Source organism: Cnephaeus nilssonii (assembly GCF_951640355.1).
Source record: "Cnephaeus nilssonii genome assembly, chromosome: 2".
In the NCBI taxonomy this organism is placed as follows: domain Eukaryota; kingdom Metazoa; phylum Chordata; class Mammalia; order Chiroptera; family Vespertilionidae; genus Cnephaeus; species Cnephaeus nilssonii.
In genome coordinates, this window is record NC_137073.1 from 28,732,398 (window position 1) to 28,755,819 (window position 23,422).

At 42.0% G+C, this 23,422-nt stretch overlaps 1 protein-coding gene across 1 annotated transcript in view; it reads left to right on the plus strand.

Annotated features, from left to right (window-relative positions):
- The window catches only part of LOC307116075 (S-adenosyl-L-methionine-dependent tRNA 4-demethylwyosine synthase TYW1), a 135,882-nt gene that overhangs the window by 5,021 nt on the left and 107,439 nt on the right, over positions 1–23,422 (plus strand). Inside the window, exons 4-8 of the mRNA XM_079799727.1 lie at positions 1,396–1,497; positions 3,529–3,723; positions 4,648–4,935; positions 7,919–8,041; positions 20,668–20,785. Coding sequence (XP_079655853.1) covers positions 1,396–1,497; positions 3,529–3,723; positions 4,648–4,935; positions 7,919–8,041; positions 20,668–20,785 — 826 coding nt within the window. The remainder of the gene's footprint in view (positions 1–1,395; positions 1,498–3,528; positions 3,724–4,647; positions 4,936–7,918; positions 8,042–20,667; positions 20,786–23,422) is intronic.

Sequence of the window (23,422 nt, forward strand, 5' to 3'; positions counted from 1 at the left end):
TCGTGCTGGATTCTTGGGGTCTTTAGTTTTTTTTGGGGGGGGGCTCTTTAGTTTTGAGGATTTGTTTGCATTAATTTTGCTAATATTTTTTGGGTAAATTTTTTTCATTTCCATTTTTGTGGGTCTAATTGCTATTAGTTGGATGTTGGAGCTTTTGGATGTTCTTCTATGTCTCAAACCTTTTCTCTCATACTTTTTTGTAACTTTTTCTTTTCATTCTGTGTTCTTAGATTTTAAAATTCCAAATCTTTTTTGAATGTTTTATGTCAGCTATTATATATTAATTAAAAAATTCTATTTTGCTCAATTTTTATAACATTTTATTCACAATTTAGCAATATAGTTTAATGAATTCTGTTTTCTGTTTCCTTAGTTACCTGCTTTCTCAGTTTTTCTGCTGCTGGTACTTCTCTTTCCTGCTTCTTGTTCTCATCATGTTCTTGGTGATCCATAGTTTTCTGTTCATATTTAGGACAAAATGATGGGGTAGTTGGTGTGGATTTTATTACTCTGTGAACAGATTTGTTTCCTATAATTGTAAATTCTCACTGGATGCTCTGTGAGAATTGGCCCCACATGTCCCTCAAATTACCACCTCTTTTTTTTAGTAAAACTCCTTGGAAGTGTTGTGTTTGTGATCTCCAATTTCTCTACTCCTGTTTTTCTTGAACCACTTCAGTTAGGCTTGCATGCCCCGACATGCTCCCTGTGATTTCCACTTTGCTAATTAATTCTCAGTCTTCATCTTACTTGACCACTTCTTTCTTCTTCAAGTGCTTTCTTCCTTCCACTTTCAGGTCATCGTTCTCTAGGTTCTCCTCCTACTTTGTTGGGGCTAGTCTTCCTCACTATGTGCTGATTTCTCCCCACCTCCTTGACCTGTAAAGATAGGAGTGTCTCAGGCTTCATAGGCCTTGAGACTGTCTTTCTCTCTCTGCACTCACTTTGCTTTCTAAGGGATCTTGTTACTAGAGCTTTAAATTCTACTAGATAGAGTTTGGCAAACTTTTTCTGTAAAGGGCTAGATTAAAAAAATATATGTATATTTTTATTGATTTCAGAGAGAGGAAGAGAAAGGGAGAGAGAGATAGAAACATCACTGATCAGAGAGAATCATTGATTGGCTGACTCCTGCATGCCCCTCACTGGGGATTGAGCCCACAATCCAGGCATGTGCCCTAACTGGGTATCGAACTGTGACTTCCTAGTTCATAGGTCCATGCTCAACCACTGAGCCACACCAGCCAGACAGTATTTGTGTTTTTGATGGCAAATGTCAGTCAGTGGAAAAGTTTTTTCATAAGAAATGCCTCATTCCCTTGCCAACAAGGGGTAAATGAAGACAGTATTTTGTTTATTTAGCTTACTGAAGACTGACTTTTTTTTCCCTATTAGGAATTTGCAACAATTCTTGCTGAAGCTGTTACCTCCCTATATCTACCTGTGGCAATTATTAATCTGAAAGAATATGATCCAGATGATAATCTAGTAGAAGAGGTTGGTAATTGTTTCATTTTTTCCTCAGTCAAAACTCACATTTAATTGACCTGTGTTCTGAGATAAATAGAATCTTCAGAATAAATTTAATTTTCATTCTAAGAGATTTCAGTTGGTTGAGCTTTCGGTGTCAGGCAGAGGTGTTGAATGTGTGGTGTGGTATGCTGATTCTGAAGTGGGTGGAGCCTGTCCCTCTGGTGTGTTGACTCTCCTGGGGCGGGGGTAAAGGTGGAGAAGCTGGGTGGTTTGAAGTTCCCAACGCCCTCCTGCTTCGAATCTCATAATCACAGAGGATTGTTATTGCTGGCACTGTGCCATGCATGTGAGCCATGTGTAAGCCTACTGAAAGGTCAGGAGCCACTTGGGTAGCAGAAGAAGTATGGGCTTTAGAGTTAGAGAAATCTCCTACTAGTTGTGTACCTTCCTACATTACTTAATGTCTATGAGAGTTTAATTTCTTCATCTGAGAAATGCCCCTGGTTATCCTCTAGTCCTACCCAGTTAGGGAAGTTTGCCTTATAGTAGTTGTTCTCAAATTGTGGCCCTTGAACCAGCAGTATCAGCCTGGGGATGTGTTAGAAATGCATATTCTCAGGTCCTAGCCCAGTCCTGCTGACCCAAAGTCTGGCTGCAGGGACTGTGTTAACAAGTGCCCAAGATGATTCTGAAGCAGCTGGAGTTAGAGAAGCACTTACAGCAGTGATGGGCCACCTTTTGAGCTTGGTGTGTCAAACTTCGCCAAAAAACTGAGCATAACTCGGGTAGTGTGTCACTTTGAGGAAAAAAACTATTTCGCAAATGTTTCATCCTCAGGAGCAGGAAATGTTTCATCCTCGGCATGCGGCCGCCTCAGCGGCTGCGTGTCATCAGAAATGGCTACGCGTGTCATAGGTTTGCCATCACTGACTTACAGCATGGGTGAACAAACTTTTTCTATAGAGAGCTAGATAGTAAACATCTTCAGCTTTGTGGGCCATGCAGCTACAGGTCTGCCTTTGAGGCACAAATCAGCCATAGACAATATGTAAACGAATGAGTATGACTGGGTTCCAATAAAACTTTATTGACAAAAACAGGTAGCAAGTTGGATTGGGCCTGTAGGCTATAGGTTGCCAGCCCCTTCTTAGTGTGTAAACTTCTAACTGTAATTGTCCATTGTTTCCTCCCCCTCCCCCCCTCCCCCCGAAAACACTGTAGTGCAAATGAGTGAGCTCAAATCTGTGCTAAATTGTATGTGAAAAATTATTAGCAAATTTGATAATAATTATAAGGGGTTACTTGTAACTTTATGACTTGGAACTGTTACAAGAAACATTCAAGTAGATGAAATACTTTGACTAGCATGTATTTTGTTTCCCCATGTAGATGATGGTGCCAAGTTTATGTTTAAAAAGTTTTATTGCTTTAATTTTTCAGGTAATTTTTTAGAGATCTTAGTGTATTTTTCTGACTGACTTATACACTGAGTGGCCAGATTATTATGATTTCTGAATGCATAATAATGTGTGTGTGTGTGTGTGTGTGTGTGTGTGTGTGTGTGTGTGTATTAGAGGCACGGTGCATGACTTCGTGCAGGGATGGGAGTCCGGCCAGCCTGGCCAGGGGGAGGGGACATGGGTGGTTGGCTGGCCTGCCTGCTGGTCAAACTCCTGGTTGAGGGGACAATTTGCATATTAGCCTTTTATTATATAGGATATACACTGAGTGGCCAGATTTTTATGCGTTCAGAGATCATAATAATCTGGCCACTCAGTGTAGTTTGTTTCCAGTATGACAAATTGGATATGATTGGAATTGAGAGTCTGAGAAATGGAATGGAGTAAATGATGAAGGGCAGCAGGAGGTATATTGGCAAGGGACTGGGTTTTTCCCCCTGTACAAGGTGTCCTTGCTGTGTTTTCCTTCACCTTAAAAAAAGATTGTTTATGAAAGCACCCTTTGTCCTCAGAAATTAGTATGATAGGAATGTCAACACTTAAAAGAAGTTTTTCTTCTTGAATATTTTTCTGAAATAATTACTTTCTTGGTTAGGTTACTAGTAAAAATGTTTGTGCCTTCCTGGTTGCTACATACACTGATGGCCGACCAACTGAGAGTGCAGAGTGGTTCTGCAAATGGTTAGAGGAAGCATCCAATGATTTTCGATTTGGCAAAACTTACCTGAAGGGTATGAGATATGCGGTGTTTGGCCTGGGAAATTCTGCCTATGCGAGCCACTTCAACAAGGTAGGTACAAGGTAGATATCTATGTTGAATTATAAGGATAAATTCTCTTAGTTAACAAAATTTAACACACATACATACACATATGTATGTGCATGTGAAATAATCCACAAACTTTGGTACTTAATAATAAACTTATTGTGTTATTCTTTATATCTGGGAATTGCTACACATATGTATCCAATCCTGGTGTATAGGCTCTCAGTAAATTTTTATTGAATACATTTTTACTGAATAAAATAAATTAATATGCCTGCTATTATCTAGTGTCTTAGGGGCCTAGATTCGTAGGCTTTGAGTTCAGCCTTCTGTCCCCAGGCAGTACCTTGTGGATGGAATTATTACATCAAGATGTATATTTACTCCATATTTTCAAAGGAATTAGACAAAGAATGATAAAATTCAGATATGTAAGTATTTTGTTTAATGCCTTCCCACTCAGGAAGTCTGTTAAGCTTTTAAACTCTTAGCTGTGCTTGATAGCCCCTGTTCCTCAGCCTCATTGCTTCATATTGCAATACAATAAATTTCTGAGTTTATGAAATTATGGGTCTTGTTAAATGCACTCCATGTGCACGTTGTTATTAAATGAGCTTTTGCCCCATAGTCTTTGTTACATTTTGGAACAAATTTGTTTTGCTAATTAGTTATTTTATTCTGATATTATTTAGAATAGTGGTTTTCAATTATTTTTAAGGCATTAACTCTTAGTTTACTAAAAAGGTTTGTCCCTTTGTTAAAAAAAACCTTTTGCAGAATCTTATAATTTATCAACTGCAGCCCTAGTGCCCTTGTGGGTTATGGCTGGGGACAGAGGGCCCGGAGCCTTTTGGCTAAGCAGTTCCCTCTTCCCAGCAGCAGCAGGGGTCCCACAGGTACTCCAGGCTGATTTATATTGTGTTTTTAGCTCATCCATTTTTCCTGCAGGTTGGCAAGAATGTTGATAAGTGGCTCTGGATGCTCGGTGCTCATCGCGTGATGACTCGAGGGGAGGGCGACTGCAATGTCGTTAAAAGCAAACATGGCAGCATTGAAGCCGACTTCAGAGCTTGGAAGACCAAGTTCATCTCCCAGCTCCAGGTGCTTTGTAAAGGAGAGAAGAAATCCTGTGATGGCAATTGCAAGAAAGGCAAATGTGAATCTAATCAGCGTAGCTCAGAGGAAATGGAGCTAGGATCTCATACTCAGGATGGATTGCATCAGAGAGACCCTGAGGTGTGTAGCCTGTGTGTCCATGTCTCTTCTTTCCTCCTGTGTTTGGAAATGCTAAACCTCACCTCTGCCCTGAGAAACTATTTATTTGGCTACTGGTTGGAAGGAAGATCTGGAACCCATGTGGGGGTGTTTTAGAGAGTGTGGTCTTAGAGCAGGGTCCTCAAACTTTTTAAACAGGGGGCCAGTTCACTGTCCCTCAGACCATTGGAGGGCCGGACTATAGTTTAAAAAAAACTATGAACAAATTCCTATGCACACTGCACATATCTTATTTTGAAGTAAAAAAACAAAACAGCAAAAACACCTGCATGTGGCCTGCGGGCCGTAGTTTGAGGACGCCTGTCTTAGAGAGTATTGTGCTGGATGCTTTCTGGTATCTCTTCTGTAATGGTTTCATTGCTAGAGTCAAATAGATTTCTACCACAATTTTCAGGTTAGGAAACAGAGGCCCAGAGAAATTAAATATGTCCCGGTCTGAACTCTTTTCTTTTTTATCATCAAACCACATATTCCTCCTGACTGCTCTTATTTAATGACTATTAGTCACTCTAACTTAAAGGCTGTAAGTCATCCTAGATTCATCTCTTTAATCCCTTCTAAATGTTTTTCTTTCTTCTTTCTTCAGATACCCCCGAGTTCATTGAAGGCCATGTCTTTAGGCTGTATCACAGCTGTTGTGCATTGGCCACCTGTCACTTGTGTCATTCAGTAACAACTTTACATTCTGACTCTCATTGTCTTACTCTCCACACCGCTCCTATCATTATTCTTAGTGGCTAGTCATACATGTTGATGATTTATCTAACAATGTGGCCTCTCACTGACAGTGGCCTATCACTTCCGTGGTCACCTCTGAAACTGCATGTTCTTGTGACCCAAACTCTAACCTCTTTCTGGTGCTCCTACTTAAAATTCTTTTGATTTTATACATTTTTCACTGGACTGTTTTACTTCTGTCCTTACCCAATTTAGATTGTATACTTATTCTTTTGTAAACATCTTCAGTTGCCTTGCCTTCCACTCCATTTTACAACACAATTGGCTGAACTCCAAGCCATGCTGAAACCTGCTGTGTGCCTTCTCCATTGCCTGCTGCTTGCTATTTGACCACAGATTCATGACCACATATTCAAGTATGAATTAAGAACTTCCCAACAGTCTCCTGCATTCTCTTGTAAGTTCCCTTTCTCACTCTCTAAGATGACTGTTTAATACCTCTTTCTCCCTACCCCTTCCTCCAGCTCTCAGATGGAGCCATTAGAGAAGAATTCTCTTAGAGCCCCTGCCTTATCTACAAATCCTCACCATCTTTTCTGTCCCAGAAGACAGGTATCTGGGTTTTTCAAAGACCACTTTCTGTGTATGCTTTGGAATCAAGGACTTTGGTTCCTTTGTTCATTGCATTTCTCTCTCCTGAATTGTTAATCTTTCCTCTCTACTAGATCGTTCCCATCTATACTAATAAAAGGGTAATATGCTAATTAGACCGGATAGACCAGATGTCTTCCAGATGTCCTTCTGGACAAAGCTGCAGCGGCTACGAGGGCTGGCAGCCGGCTACGAGGGCTGGCAGCCGGCAGTGGCAGCAGCAGTGAGGTGATGGGGGCGGCGCCTAACCCTGATCGGCTGGTTGCCTCCTGCAGAGAGAGGCCAGAGGGGAGCGGGCCTAAATCGTCAGTAGGACATCTCATGAGGGCTCCTTGACTGTGAGAGGTGGCAGGGCCAGGCTGAGGGACCCGCCCCCACCCCCCAGTGCATGAATTTTCGTGCACCGGTCCTCTAGTAAATATATAAACATGCTCTGGAATCACCTATGTTTAAACAAAGGGAAGTAAACAACAAATCTTTCCTTTGTTCTGTCTTTCAGCTGATGTTTCATTTTTCTGTTCTCTTTTTCTAGTCAGTCTTTTTGCTTATTTTCCCCTATAATTCACTTTGAATATATTTTAAAACTTTTTAAAGTACTGAGGTAAAATTCACATAATAAAATTATCATTTTAAAGTATATAATCCAGTGGTATTTAGTACAGTCACAATTTTGTGCAACCTATATCAAGTTTCAATACCTGCCGAAACCGGTTTGGCTCAGTGGATGGAGCGTCGGTCTGCGGACTGAGGGGTCCCGGGTTCGATTCCGGTCAAGGGCATGTGCATTGGTTGTGGGCACGTCCCCAGTGGGAGGTGTGCAGGAGGCGGCTGGTCGATGTTTCTCTCTCATCGATGTTTCTAGCTCTCTATCCCTCTCCCTTCCTCTCTGTAAAAAAAAAAAAAAAAGTTTCAATACCTTTTCATCGTTTCAGAAGAAAACCATGAAGCGGGCACTCTTCCCCATCTTCCCCCTACCCTTGACAACCTCCAATTTGCTTTCTGTCTCTATGGACTTACTTATTCTGGATATTTCATACAAATGGAATAATATAATATGTGACCTCTTTTTGTCTGGCTTCTTTTATTTAACATGTTAAGTGCCCAGCCTGTTTTGTCTTCCGGACGGAAAGTATAGTGTCAGTCACCAGTGACTGACTGGGCGCTTAACGTGTTAATATAATGTTTTGGAGATTCATCCATGTTATACATGGATCAGTACTTCATTACTTTTTATGGCTGAATAATATTTCATTGTATGGATATATCACATTTTATTGATCCATTTACCTGTTGATGGACATTTTGATTATTTCTTCCTTTTGGTTATTGTGAATAATGCTGCTGTGGCATTCATGTACAGGTATTTGTGGGCCATGTAGTTTCTTTTGCAACTATTAGTTCTGCTGTTGTATCAAGAAAGTATCCATAGTTACTATGTAAATGATGGGCATCTTCAGATTTGACCGGAGGCTGGCTGGATTTGGCCTGTGGGTCATAGTTTGCTGACCTCTAGCCAAAAATATTTGATATCCATCCAGTCACCTCAGAATTTGAGAGGGGGTAGTAGATTGTTTGCTACTTTGAGGAATATATTTCTAAAGCATTGATGTTCCAGGAGGAGGAGCCCTTTGAGACTTCCAGTGAGGAGGAGTCTGGTACTGAGGACCACCAGAGTCTGACTTCTGTGGTTGATGTTGAGGACCTCGGCAACATTATGAATCATGTCAAGAAAGAAAAGGTACTGTAATTTTGGGAAATAATGAACTGGGATCTTTCAGTGGATAACATCTAACATTCTGTATTGGTGTATAGTCCACCTGAGCTCATAATTGGACAGTCTTATTTATTTGCCTCCTGTCTTGTGAGTTTTATACTTTTTTGCTACTTTTACATGAACTCTGTGAAAGTCTTCCCTCTTGGCCTTGTGAAAATGAGTTCGTAGTAGGATAGGCAGAAGATTTTTAGGACAAGAACTGAGGAAAGGCTAGATGGTAGGGGGACTTCATTGTGTAGCTGAAGGTGACAGGATGACTGCATGGTAAGATTGACAAGTGTTAGGATTTCAAGTGGAGCTCTTGTGTATAGTTGCTTTCCTGTTTTACAGACTGAGCATGTTGGACTTAGGGATGATGGCAGCTCAGTCTGCAGGTGTTGAGATCAGCATGGGTGGAGGCCCTAAGAATCTAGGAAATGTTCGTGTGAGTTGTCATTGTCTCAGTGACTAAACAAATGTGAGAATGTAGGATTTTGGGCAGATTCCAGTGATCTAAAATTGAAATAACATAAAATATACAATTATCTAATATAATAATAGACAAATATGCAAATTGACCGCACCTTCGCTATGCCCACCAGCCAAGCTATGCCCACCAACCAATCAGGACGAATATGCAAATTATCCAAACAAAGATGGCGGCTAATTTGCATATCGCGACAGCATAGAAAGAAGCCAAGAGCTGCAGAAGGGAGCAAAGCTGCAGAGAAGCAAGCAAGCCGGGGGGAGGAGAAGGGAGGAGCGGAGGCGGGGTCGGGGGAGAAGGAAGTTGAGCAGGCGGGGCCGGGGGAGAAGGGGCGAGGCCGGGGGAGAAGGGAGGAGCGGAGGCGGGGCCAGGGGAGAAGGAAGGAGAGCGGGCTGGCCGAGAAGTTAGAAAAGCAGGGGGGCTGGCGGAGATCGCGGGGCGGGGGACAAGGGAGGAGAGCAGGCAGGGTGGGGTAGAGTGCAGCAGGAAACCCTATTGCAGGATTTTTCCTGCAACGGGAACGCTAGTATAAAAATATAAAATCTCAATTTATGTGTGAGTTTTGGGAAATGAGAATATTCTAAACTAAAAATGTATCAAGTGCATAAGTTTTAGAAACAAAATAAGTAAAACTATGGAAAAATCCAAGGAAATCAATCATAAAATTAATACAAACTCAAATGAAGAGATTTAATAAGGTAGCAGGATATCATAGGTAAAAAGTAAAAAAGTTTTTGTATTTCCAAACAATAACCAGTTAGAACTTGTCATGGAAGGAAAGACCACATTAAAAAAAAAATGACTACATAGAAATACATTTAAAAAATACCCTAATTCTATGTGAGGAAAACTTTAAAACATTTCTGAAAGATATGGCAGTGCCCTGAACAAGTGGAAAGACATCTTGTTTTGGGGTATGATGACTCAGTACTGCAAAGATGTCAGTTCTTTTAAGTTAATGCATACATAGGTATGATGCAATTCATTAAAAAAATTTTTTTCTGGAGATAGACTGGTTGATTCATGTGGAAAAATAAACATGCAAGAATAGCTAGAAAAACCTTGTGGGAAAAGTAGTAATGAGAAAGGCCAGATCTATCAGATATTGAATCTTACTGCAAGACATCTGGTACTAGCTCCTGATGAGACAGACAGACCAAGGGAACAGTAAAATTCTAGGAATAGACCCAGGTATATACAGAAATTGCGTATATGAGAAAGGTGGCATCTCTTTTCCCTAGTGTGAAAATATACTTTTAAAATAAATGATGTTGACAACTAGATACTAGTTGTGAAAAGATGAAACTGGCTCTGTACTTATATATACATCACGTACAGGTATTTGACTCTAATTGGGTCAGAGATCTAAATGTTGAAGAAATATATAAATAGTAGAATTAGATGCACTATTTTTTAACTTAGAGAAAGGTTTTCAATATGATTCAAAATCCAGAAGCTATAAAAGATTGAATTTACCAGTGATTTTTATAAAGATTTATATGGCTATAAACAAAATCAAAAGACAAATGATAAAGTGAGGGAAAATATTTGAATTTAAAAAAAGAAGACCTAGACCTAATAGAAAAAATGGCAAAAACATGAGTAGGTAAGTCTCAGAAAAAGCTCTACAAATAGACTTAAAAACATATGAAAAAAGTGCTCAAATTAAAACTGCAGTGACCTACATTTCTCACCTAGCAAAATAACAAAAATTCAAAAATTGGTGAAGGCTCTGGGGAAATAGGCACTCACACCTTGCCAAAGGGAGTCCAGAATTGTATAACATTGACCAAATTTACACACATTTACCCATGATCCAGTTGTATGAATTTGCCTTGAAGATAAATCTTCACAAATGTAAAACAGTATCTGCACAAGGTTATGCCTCACAGCATATATACCAAACAACTGTCAGATATTGGTTGAAAAAAGCATGATATATCCACAAAATACAATATTGTTGTGCAGTTGTGAAACATAAGATGTATCCATATCATTAAAGTGAAAATGCGTCAAATATCTAAAAGCCTGACATGTTAGAATGAGAAGTAAGTTTGCTTAGAGATTTTAACTTGGCTCACTAATATATGTTTTTCTAGAGAAGATTAGTTAGTCTGTCTGTTTCAGGTTTTCTGCTGTTATAACTAGCATGGGTCTAGACCATTTTTACTTTTAAAAATATGTTAATATTTTCTTAGGTTATATTTTTCCAAAGTTGATATACTAGATCAAAACAAATGTATAATTTTATGGCCCTTGATTAAAAAACTCAGTAATTTTCAGTGGTAAAACTGAAAAAGAATAGATTTCAGTGCATGAGATAACTGATATAGATAGATTTCTAGATTTTCCCACAAGACTTAGAAAATATATTTAAAGCTTTATTTGTAGTGAATGAAGAACTTGGAATAGTTTTCCCCCCAACTCTATTGAGGTATAATTGACAAAAAATGTATATATTTAGGTTGTACAGCATGATTTTTGATAAGATTATAATGCGATGATTTGATATATGTTCATTGTGAAATGATTGCCACAATCAAATTAACACATCCATCACCTCACATAGTTACCTTTTTTGTGTGTGTCTTGAGAACACTTAAGATCTAATCTCAACAAATTTCAAGTATACACTAAGAGTTTGGAATAATATGTGGGTTCATTTTTTTTTATTGTTTAAAGTATTACAAATAGTAGTACATATGTCTCTTCCCCCCCCCCCCCCCAATTGACCTTCCCCCAGCGTCCCCTACCCCCCGGCACATGCCCTCACCCCCCTCCTAGTGTCTTGCGTCCATTGGTTATGCTTATATGCATGTATACAAGTCCTTAGGTTGATCTCTTACCTCCCCCCAACCCTCCCCAGCTTTCCCACTGTCGTTTGACAGTCTGATGCTTCTCTGCCTCTGTATCTATTTTTGTTCATCAGTTTATAATGTTCTTTATTATCCATAAATGAGTGAGATCATGTGGTATTTTTCTTTCACTGACTGGCTTATTTCACGTTTTCTTTGCTTATTTATCTTATGTCCATTAGAGGGCACTGAAGAAAAGTACTAAAGAAAAATTTGGATAGCCATGTAAAGTATTGTTTGAAATGAAGTGATTTTGAACTTTGTGAACTTTAAGAAGTTGGTTTAGCCCGGCCGTCATGGCTCAGTAGTTGAGCTTTGACCTATGAACCAGGAGGTCATGGGTGCCGGTCAGGGCACATAGCCAGGTTGCGGGCTTCCCTGTGTGGGGCATGCAGGAGGCAGCTGATCAATGATTCTCTGTCATCATTGATATTTTTATCTCTCTCTCTCCTTCCTCTCTGAAATCAATAAAATATATATTAAAAAAAAAGAAGTTGGTTTATGACATTTCAGGTGACTAAAAAAAAAAATCTCTCATAAAACCATTAGATCTTGGATAAAATATATGTATTTTTTCCAACTTCATTATGATTTGAAAATAAGCCACTCGTTTTTGTTTTACATTATTGTTTGGTTATGGCAGAGTTTCCAAATATGTCTTGTGTTTTCATTATATATTAGATGTAGTATATTAAACTCAGTGATGGATGTTATTACTGCCTTCTTTGGGGTTCGTTCACACTTATTCCTGAGCTCTTTCAGCCAGATCATCGTTATGGATTACACTAAATTTCCTGAGTTGTTACTATAGAGGAAGCTCTAGTCCTTAAAGCTCTAGGGCCAAAGTACACCTATTGTAAGACCTCTTTTTGAATAATAATAACTTTAATGGAGTTACACTGTCTCAGCTTGTGTGTCTCGGCGAGTTATTTCATTCTCTGTGCTTCAGTTTTCTCATCTCTAAAGTGGGAGATAATAATGGCAACTGCCTTCTCAAGTTTTTATGAAGGTTGTCCACCAATGGTCTTTGGCACCAATTCAACACCAACAGGAATCCCCAATTTGGAGTGTAGTGAAGAAGGAAACTTGATTCAATGCAAACAGCTCAATCATGATACAACTCAATTATGAACAGCACAGCTGTGAGGTGGCCCTTAGGTGAGGCCTCTCTCCGACAGCTCTGCTCTAGCTCACTCTGCTCTGCCTTGGTCTGCCCCTCTCTGGTCCTGTAAGATGTCTTTGGCGTTTCTGCTCCAGTGGGGAAACATAGTATTTAGTCTTGGGGGGAAAGGGAAAGTGTGCTACTAGAATCAGAGAGGAACTGACTTATGTAGAGAGAAGTCCTTGCTCCTGGTCTCTGCTTGGTCTGTCCTCATGCAAATGAGGACTCCAAATCCTCACTGTTTAATTGGTTCACAAAACACTGTCCTGATTGGTCAGAATGGATTGCTCTGATGGATGGTGAAGATGTTAATGAGGATATAGCTGGGCAGCTCTATTGGATGGTGAAAGTCTTAGTCTATTGGTTGGAATATGATTCCAGAAACTCCTTTATAAAGGTTGGCTCACATTGCAGGAACACAGTGCAGGCAGGCGGTTCAGTGTGGAAGGCAGGCAACTTAGTGCAGGCTTCTCCCTGCTGAAGCGTGGCTTGTGTGAGAGGCCCTGCTGCTAGGCTCTGCTTTTTAAATTTGAGCCCAGGTAGCCACCAGGAGCCCTTCTCGGTGTCTACAAGAGTAAACAAGTTCATCCATCTAAAGCCTTTATTTTTTTGCCTGCCACACAGTATGTACTTGATAGCTATTAACTATCTTCTAATATCCATACTAATAAAAGGGTAATATGCTAATTAGACCGGATAGACCGGACGTCTTCCAGACATCATTCCGGACGTTCTTCCTGACAAAGCTGGGGCCCAGGCGAAGCCACCCGGGGTCCCAGGTGCCTATGGCCAGCCAGGGCGATGTCGCCCAGGGTCCCGGGTGCCTGTGGCTGGCCCAGGAGAAGCCGGCCTGGGTCCCGGGTGCCTGCAGTCGGCCAGAGGGAGGGAAGCCCGGGTCTTGGGTGCCTGCGGCCAGCCAGAGGGAGGGAAGTCTGGGTCCCGGTTGCTTGCACCCAGCTGGAGGAGGGAAGCCCGGGTCCCGGTTGCCTGCTGGTGGCTGGAGGAGGGAAGCCTGGGTCCCAGGTGCTGGAGGAAAGCCGATGTCAGCAGCCAGGGGAAGGAATGCCTACTTTTGCACGAAAATTGGTGCATCGGGCCTCTAGTATGTGTGTGTGTGTGTGTGTGTGTGTGTGTGTGTGTGTGTGTGTGTATTGCTAATATGCAAAGTGTTCTTTCAGGAGTTTGACCAGGAGACCGGGAGTTCGATCACTCACTATGACGTGCGCTGACCACCAGGGGGCGGTGCGGAATGAAGGAAGGCCCCGGCCGGCAGCCAGCAGCCGGGGAAGGGAGGCCCCGATCGGCAGCCATAAGGCCCCGATCGGCCCTGATTGCTGGCGAGGCCTAGGGACCCTACCCGTGCACAAATTTCATGCACTGGACCTCTAGTTATCATTGTAAGAAGATGCCTTCAAATGGGCTAGGTATGGTTCAACTAGTATACCACCATGATGTTCTACCTTCTTCCCTTGGTAGAAAGGTGTAAGAATAATTCTAGGGCTGAAAGGAATTTGAAGGGTGGGAGTGATGTTCAAGAACAAGAGAGCTAGAGTTTGAAACATTGGAAAGTTAGGAAGACAGATGCAGAGGGGATGGTGTGCTAGGGAGCATAGCATGTTTTAGGGAACTAAACAGTTTTGTATGTGTAGAGTTGAATGGGGATGGGGATGTGTGGAGAGGTGAAATAGAGAAGTAAGGCAAGGGCAGGATTCTGGAGGCCTTGCATGCTCTGTCAGGGGCATGTGAGCTTTATCCTAAAGGCAATGGGAAACAGTGTGTTCATTTGATTGAATAGGATGAGTGTGTTGAGTTGTGGGGAGAGAGGGAGTTCCAGTGTGTAGGTTCGGAGTATTAGGAGAAATCAGAGTACACATTGGGTTATCTCATTCAGGCCTCAAAATGACCCTGATGTCTGTACTATTATCATCCTCACTTTACCATTTCACAGGGAAAGAAGCAGGGTTGGAGAACTATAGCATTTGTTCAAAGTCAGAGGGCTGGCTGATAAGTGGTGGGAATCAAGCCTAGACTCATCTCTGTTTCATGCCCCTTTGCTGCCTCTCCAGGGGAGAAGTAGTTCCCAGAAGGGAAGTTAGAAAAATTCGGGTAGAGAACAGTGCGTCAGGAAGAGCCTGATAATTCTTAGGTTGTTTATTTTTTCTTTCATGTTACGATTTGAAAATGTAAAGGGGATTGCTATTTTTTTTCTGCAGTAAGTAAATATTGTTAAACACTCCCCACAGCATGTTCTGGTTAAGCAGACAGGCAGTGATATCAGTATCATTAGTATTGGAAATAAATGGTGAGTGCTTGGTAATTACTCACCAGAGAAACATTTGCATTTACAAAAGGATTTCAGTGTTTCCAGTTCCGATTATAAAGTTGCATAAGACTGCAGTGGAATAACATGAAGCTAGTTCTTTCATAATTATTTTTAAGGTTTCCAGTGTTTAACTCACACAGAAACAAAAGGTGACATCCATTCAACTCCAGAACACTGCCTTTAAATCAGCCTACTCAGCTGTGGCCTGTGCAGGCCGTCTTAATAGTAAATTCCTTTAGTCAGGCTATCCAAAATAGAATCATTGGGTCAGAGGAAAACCATTTTAGAGCTCTTGACACGCCTGGTCAAGCTGCTTTGCAAAAAGTTCACCCAGCATCCTTAAAATCTAGTATACACAAAAAGCTTTGAGTCCTGTTGAAAATTGGTCATTTAAAAACTGAGCTCTGACAAGTGAGTGGTATATAGGGGATTTGTTTATTAGACAAATAGGATCCTGCAGAAATGGGGTTAAATTGCAGCAGGTGGAGTTTTAATTACACCTGAAGAAGACTTTAATATTGAAAGTTTCAAGAACTAGAATGAGTTACTAAAAGAAGTGAACTCTGTTTTTCTAGAGCTAGAAATACCTGTCTGGTAGTTTTGAGGCATTTATTCCTTTATTTGGCCAATATCTACTGAATATTTACCCTGTGCTACTGTGGCTACAGGCCTACACAGGCTGACTGTATAGAAAAATGACCTGGGGATTCTGTATCCAGCATCTTCTGTGTGAATTGGTAAGGAAGGGGATCACCTGATGGTAAACAAGGATCAATAAAAAGAAACAGATTTAAACAAATAATCAGAAACACTTCCCCACTCCCACAGAAGAAATGTGTGCTTTGGTAATGAAAATATTTTTTGTTGCAAAACACCTGTTTGGCATTGTCCAGCTGTTATCGGAGAAAAATGTGTCTTGTCTTCTGTTGCTAGTGAGATTGAGGTTCTTGGGGTACCGCTGGCATAAGGATTTCCATGGGAGGCTGAGGTATGACAGAAAGCTTTATTTCTGTGCAATTACATCCCTGGATTTCCAAAGTCCCATTTCTCTTAGTCCAGTCATAGAAGAAGTGTAGCTGGGGTTTCAGTAGGACTAAAACCAGTGGCAAGAGTTTCTGGTCCAGGTTGCAGCCAGGTCCAATACAGCATTAGGCTAGTTGCAGTTTATTAGGCCATTGTGTGTGGGGGTCCACATGGCCGTGGACCACACGGGAGCATGCTAGGAAGCTAAGCATGAGCCATGAGCCAAGTGTGCCACGATGAACCAAGAGAGTAGGGGAGTGAGTTTCTTTGTTCAGGGGGTTATATATCCCAAATTTCTGAGCACTTGCAGTGGCCATGCCCATTCTGGCCAACCATCTCGGTCCCCAGGTGTGATTGACAAGCAAGTATCTTCCGTATGTGGTTCCCTTCCCCAGCGTTTTCCAGGGAACATGCCTATAATGTCTGGCCTTCCCTTTGCTCCTTTTCTGTTATTAATAACTAGTTAATTACAACAGTATCACAACTAGGTGGCATTTTACCTTAAGATCTTTAACAAATCACTTTGCCTTTTTTTTTTTTTTTAAATCCTAGGCAATTTTGGGGTGGTACTGTGATGTCTGGGATGATGATGTAAAAATGAGTTAGGTAATATTGTATAATGTCTTAAAAAAAAAAAAAGAAAATTAGTACCACTCTTTGCTCTCTTTATTACATATGATTCATATAGTTTATTCTGTTTAGAAAGAACTTCCCACTTATATATAACTAGGGGCCCAGTGCACGAATTATGCACCTTGAAAAGAACTGTGGGCCGTGAGGCTGCGGTGGGCACAGGGGCGGGTCTCGGCCCATCCTCCACGTCCCTGCCGGGCCCCTCCCGCTGTGGTTCCCGGTCCCGTCTGCCGGCAGCCACTGCTCACACCCGCTGATGGTCCTGAGCGATCGGGGCTGGTGCCAGGCATGGGCAGCGGGTTCGAGCGTTGGCTCTGGCACTGGCAGCGGGTGCGAGCGGGGCTGGCACTGGCAGCAGGTGCAAGGGCTGTGTGGGACTGCGACACGTGGGAGCAAAGAATTTTCAGTAACCACCAGAGGCTTGCCCTGATGACAACGACCAGTGCCCTGCTTTGGTCTGGCGTCCCCGCTCACCTGCTCCACCTTCCCGCCGCGGCCAACGCCCACCATGTTCTGCACTCTGCCACCTCCTGCTGACGTCCACCATGTTCCATGTGCACCCCCTGGTGGTCAGTGCATGTCATAGCGACCGATTGTTCGGTTGTTCCACCATTTGGTCTATTTGCATGTTAGCCTTTTATTATATAGGATCATTTTCTCAAGTGCCTAGGAAGTTAGTGTATAATTGGGTTTTCTTTTTGCATGTTGGAAAACAGTAGCTTGGAGAGGGATTTTTCTTTCAAGGCAAGTGTTATAGGTTTGAGAGTTGGAGAAGGGGTAGAAGTAGAGGTTGGAGACAGGCAGACCATTTAGTTTGGTTGTTGCAGTTGTCTCGCAGAAGAAATCAAGGCTTTGGGCAACAGTGGTGTCATTACAGATGGGGAAAACCAGTATGTTGGTAATTAAAACCGTGTTAAATGTGGTATACATGAGAGGGAGGAATAAAGGTTGACCAATTCTGGGATCTTCATTTATTTCTGTTTAGGCTATGTAACAGCTATCTATATATATAAAAGCCTAAGCAACTGTTACAACCAGAACAACCAGACGACCGACTGGCAGCTATGACGCACACTGACAGCCTCGAATCTGGTTCACCCACACCTCGGACCCAGACAGGAGGGAGTAGGGAGCCCAATTCCTCGTGGAATCAGCTGTTGGTTAGCGTGCTGCTGGGGCCCTGACAGCCCCGAATCTGTTTTACCTGCACCCCAGACCCAGACAGGAGGGAGGAGGGAGCCCAATTCCTCGCAGAATTGGCTGTTGGTTAGCTTGCTGCTGAGGCCAACCTCCCATGGCCCCTCCCCGCAGGCAGCTGCCCCCCCCCCAATTGGCCCCGATGTGGGGGGCTGGCAGTCCCTTCTGCCAGCCGGCTGCCTTCCCCCCCACCCCCACCCCCTGATTGGCCCCAATCGCCAGTCAGGCTGAGGGACCCCACCCATGCACGAATCAGTGCACTGGGCCTCTAGTAAAAAAATAAAAATACATAGGTCCTACGTAGTTGTATTCTAGGCAAACAGTGAACCATGTCTGCAGCTAGGAGATTAGAATTAGAATTTGAATGGTGTATTGCATTTCCTTTGGGGGTGTTATGAACCATTGCATTTCACTTTAGAAATGAAGTTGCTGTTACATATGGAACATAGGCCCAAACTGCCATAGAGGCCAAGAATGATAAATGTTGTTTATCCTTAATGCTCAAGCCTCTTAATAATTGCCTCTGATCTTTTTCCATGTAAACTTTGTGTCCAAAGTATTGAATCTGGAGTAGTTATACTCACATTTTATAATAGATAATTTCTCTAGTGATGGGGCATGGATGATGTTCATGCCATTCTTTGAAGAGTACATTGTATTCATTACATAATGGTCAGAAGTTTGTTGTTTGTGTTTTTAACCACAAGAGGGTGTTTGTAGAATTCTGAGCACAATGGTCAGAGGCCAGTGTCATGGGCTGGCTCCAATTTTGGGTTTATGTGGCCTTTGTGGTAAGCAAATAATCTGAGTGATGTTTTGTGGTGACAGTGGCTTTCAAGAGTAAATACTGCCACCTTTCAATTCTTGCATCATTAGTAGCAACTTACAGTAACTGCTGTGGAATTATTTCAGACATTTAAATGTGGTCAAGGTCAAGGTTGTTTCCTTTAGCTCCACCGCAAGTCTTCCTTTTTAGCTCACTTCTTTGATTTTAGGTCTGAAATAGACTTTTAAAAAGCCAAAGGACTCTTTTTAAAACATATACCTTAAAATAACCGGATCCTTTTAATTTATCAAAAATGCCCTGTGTCAGACTGATCTATATATATAAAAGCCAAGCGTCCGACCATTCGACTGCACTGATGTGCACTGACCGCCAGGGGGCAGACGCTCCAACTGGTAGGTTAGCTTGCTGCTGGGTTCCCCTCGATCCAGACTGGGCGAGATTGACCAGACATGCCCTGGAGCCAACCTCCCGTGGTCCCCCTCCACCCTGCCTGCCTCTAAAATATTTCTTCTAATTAATTTCCTTTCAATGTGCACGAATCCTCTAGTTATTTTTATAATAGATAAGAACAGATGAATTTTGTTTATAAGTTTTTTCAATTCCATCTGAAAATATGCAGTTGAGAACTCTACTAACAGAAGCAAATTTTCTCTTAACTTTGCATTTAGATTATATTTAGTAGTTTGGAATGCTGACTCTTAGGACAGATAGAATGAACTGGGTTTCTCATTTGGTACATTTGATTCTAAAGCACTTTTCCACTGAGTTCCTACTTCAGAGTAAGTCCCTAAGGTAACAGAGAAGGTAGAGAAATTAGCTCTGAATTTCATCTGTTTACCTTTCTCTATTAAAATAAATATTTAGTCTGTTTCACGTTTTATGTATAGAGAACATTGAACATTCACAAAAGTAGACAGAATGATAGACTGAATTCCTATCAGCTGTTGCCCAGCTTCAACCATGGACTGTCCTCTCTTCTGTATTAGTTTGATGCAGATCTCAGACATCTTGTCATCTGTGAGGTGTTTGCATTTTCAGGTGGAAAGGGTACTACTGTGAGTTCTGCTCACTGATTCACTGGGGGCTGGACATTAGAAAAAGGCAGTCTAGGGCTTGGTGGTAGGGCTGCTGTCAAGGGGAATTATTTTGAATTTCTGCAGTTTTTATTAAAATCTGATGAGTGTTTCCTTTAAAGTGTAGCACAGACTTTGTGTATTGTCTGAAAATATTAATTTGCTCTTTACCATCTTTCAAAAAGACATTGCGATAACTTTAAAAAATTTAAATGTACATATACTAAGATTTAAAAAGAGAGGAAAAGCCCATGAAAAAACTGAATGAGGGTCATCTTCTAATATGAAGCCACTTATAGAAACTATAAGACCTTACACAGTGATCAGCGGTGTGCTGTGGAATTTTCTAGTGGTCAAAGTCAAAAGGAAACACAATCCGTTTTATCCTTCAGATTTCTTCCTGTTAGTGAAGACTAATTTTCCTCATGGGATCTTGTAAAGCAGCGTTTGCCAACCTTTCGGATCTCACGGACCATCAGTGGTCCGCAGACCACCGGTTGGCGACTGCTTTTCTAAAGGAACTACTGGGGCGTCAGGTGGAGGTCGTGGAGTAACTTGGTCTCTGAGCAGACGGTTGTCTGGGAAGCCCAGAGTTCTTTTTTGACTTGTATTTGGGGTTTGCAGATTCAGTAACCTGCAGTAGCTATAATTTATTGAACTCTATTATGTGTCAGGCATTGTGCCAGGTGATTTTATTTCAATTAATCTTCAATCCATTCCTGCTCCATAGATACTACTTTCCCCCTTTTTCAGGTGAGGAAATTGAACCTCAGAGAAATAACTTGCTGAAATTATGTAGCGGTTTGTACTCAGTGTGCTAAAATATTTGACATGTAGATACATGATTATTGATTTATGTTTTGTGGGTGTATATAGCTACTTAAAAAAAAAGACTGGCTTGTCTTTAGATTATTGTCTGACTGGAAATGTGATCATTTTAGTGAGAACAGGGTTGTGGGGCCATGGTTCGTGATGAATCTTTTTGTTCATGCTACCTGTTCATGATTGTTGTGCTGTTATTTTCATTGTGCATTACCATTTCTGGCTTTCACTCTTTTTATTTTAATGCAGAGAGAAAAGGAGCAGCAGGAAGAGAAAACTGGTTTGTTCAGGAACACCGTGAAGAATGAAGCCAGTGAAAGAAGAGCTATGATAACTCCTGCTCTCCGAGAAGCCCTTACTAAACAAGGTGAAAGCCCTTAAGAATTGTTGTTATAATACTATGCTTTAAGCATTCTAATTTAATACCTGAAAGCAGAAGCATAAAATTGGGATTGCCAAGGGGAAAGTAGGTCGTGAAGTCCTTCTCTAGCCCAGCGTCTGTGTTACTGTGCCGGTTGTAGCTGTCTAGGGAGTCTTGTTTCTGTGGATCACTGTGTGTTGGCTGCCTGGGCCAGCAAATTCCTCTTTGCGTGATTTATTGGGATGTTAGCACCTGTGTGGCTCAGGTATACAGAAAGAAAATGCCATTACTGACTTCTTTACAAATCATTGTTTATTAAGGGAAAATTATTAAATACAGAAAAAAGAACATATTGATATTATGATGGGTTAATTAGAAGTGTTTTATCTAGAAGTATATCTGGATTTTTATGGTTATACCTTATTAAGGAGGCTGTAGTCGAATGTACAAATAATATTGTTGAATTATATTTTCTATAGAAGAAAGACAAGAATTGGGAGTCAATAGACTGACTTCCTCTCTCCCTCTTTAGTGAGAACCTTTTATGTGATGGTTATGACGATGCAGAGGAACGTAATACATTATCTCCTTCAAGGAGCTTTTAGTCTATTAGAGGAGACAGACAAGTATATGCAGATTTTATATATAAACCTGTTTATATATATAAAAGTGTTAAATATACATAAATATTATTATATATAAAATATATATGTTTGTCTTTTAATTGGGATATATAGACTATTTAAAGTGATTTTATGGTATGTTTAAATCTATCATGTTGCTGTTCATTTTTTGCTTGTCTCCTGTTCTTTGATTTTCTTTTTCCTGTTTTCCTGCTTTTTAGATTAATTTTTTAATAATTCTGTTTTTGTTTTTTTTAAATATATTTTTATTGATTTTAGAGAGGAAGGGAGAGGGAGAGGGAGAGAGAGAAATAGAAACATCAATGATGAGAGAGAATCATTGATCAGCTGCCTCCTGCACACCCCCACTGGAAATTGAGCCCACAACTCGAGCATGTGCCCTTGACCGGAATCAAACCTGGGACCCTCTAGTCCGTAGTCCAACGCTCTATCCACTGAGCCAAACCAGCCAGGGCAATAATTCTGTTTGATATCCTACTAGAGGCCCGGTGTATGAAATTCATGCATGGGGGGTGTGTCCCTCAGCCCAGCCTGCACCCTCTCCAATCTGGGACCCCTTGAGGGATGTCCGACTGCCTGTTTAGGCCTGATCATGGTAGGATCGGGCCTAAACGGGCAGTCGGACATCCCTGTCACAATCCAGGACTGCTGGCTCCCAACTGCTCTCCTGCCTACCTTCCTGATTGCCCCTAACTACTTCTGCCTGCCAGCCTGATAACCCCCTAACCACTCCCCTGCCAGCCTCATTGATGCCTAACTGTTCCCCTGCCAGCCTGTTTGCGCCTAACTGCCCTACCCTGCAGGCCTGGTCCCCCTCAACTGCTCTCCCCTGCAGGCCTGGGTCCCCCCCCAAATGCCCTTCTCTGTAGGCCCTGTCACCTCCAACTTCCCTCCTCTGCCGGCCTGGTCACCCCTAACTACCCTCCCCTGCAGGTTTGATCGCTTCTAACAGCCCTCCCTTGCAGGCCTGGTCCCTCTCAATTGCCCTCCCCTGCTGACCTGATTGCCCACAACTGCCCTCCTTACAGATCTGGTCCCTCCCAACTTCCCTCCCCTGCTGGCCATCTTATGGTGGTCATCTTGTGTCCAAATGGGGGCAGGATATTTGACCACATAGGGGCAGCCATCTTATGTGTTGGAGTTATGGCCAATTTGCATATTACTCTTTTATTAGATAGGATAGAGGCCTGGTGCACAGGTGGGAGCTGACTGGTTTGCCCTGAAGAGTGTCCTGGGTCAGGTTGGGGGTTCCCTTGGGGCGTGGAGTGGCCTGGGCGAGGGGCCTGTGGTGGTTTGCAGTCTGGCCACACACCCCAGTGACCCAAGCGGAGGCCCTGGGATCTGGGATTTATTTATCTTCTATAATTGAAACTTTGTAGCCTTGAGCGGAGCCAAGCCTCCTGCTTGCTCTGTGGCTGCAGCCATTTTTGTTGGGATTTATTTATCTTCTATAATTGAAACTTTGTAGCCTCGAGAGGAGGCCAAGGCAGGCCAGGCCTGCAGAAGCTTGGCTTCCTTCATCTCCGGGGGCAACTCAAGCCTCCTGCTCTCTTCAGCTCAGTGGCTGCCGCCATTTTTGTTTGGATTTATCTTCTGTATTGAAACTTTGTAGCCTTGAGTGGAGGCCTAGTCTGGCCAGGGTGTGTGGAAAGCTTGGCTTCCTCCATTGCCGGGGAAACCCAAGCCTCCTGCTCTCTCTGTGGCTGCAGCCATCTTGGTTGGGTTAATTTGCATACTCACTCCTGATTGGCTGGTGGGCATGGCTTGCGGTGTAGCAGAGTGATGGTTAACTTGCATATTACACTTTTATTAGATAGGATGTTAGCTTATTATTTATTGCACTGTTTGTTATTTAGTGGTTACTTGAGGTTTTATACTAGATCTCTTTATCATATCATAGTATGTCTTTGTGTGGTAGTACACCACTTCATGCATAGTAGAGCAACCTTCAATAGTATATTTTCTCCTTAACCTCTATGCAGTTGTTATCATATGTTTT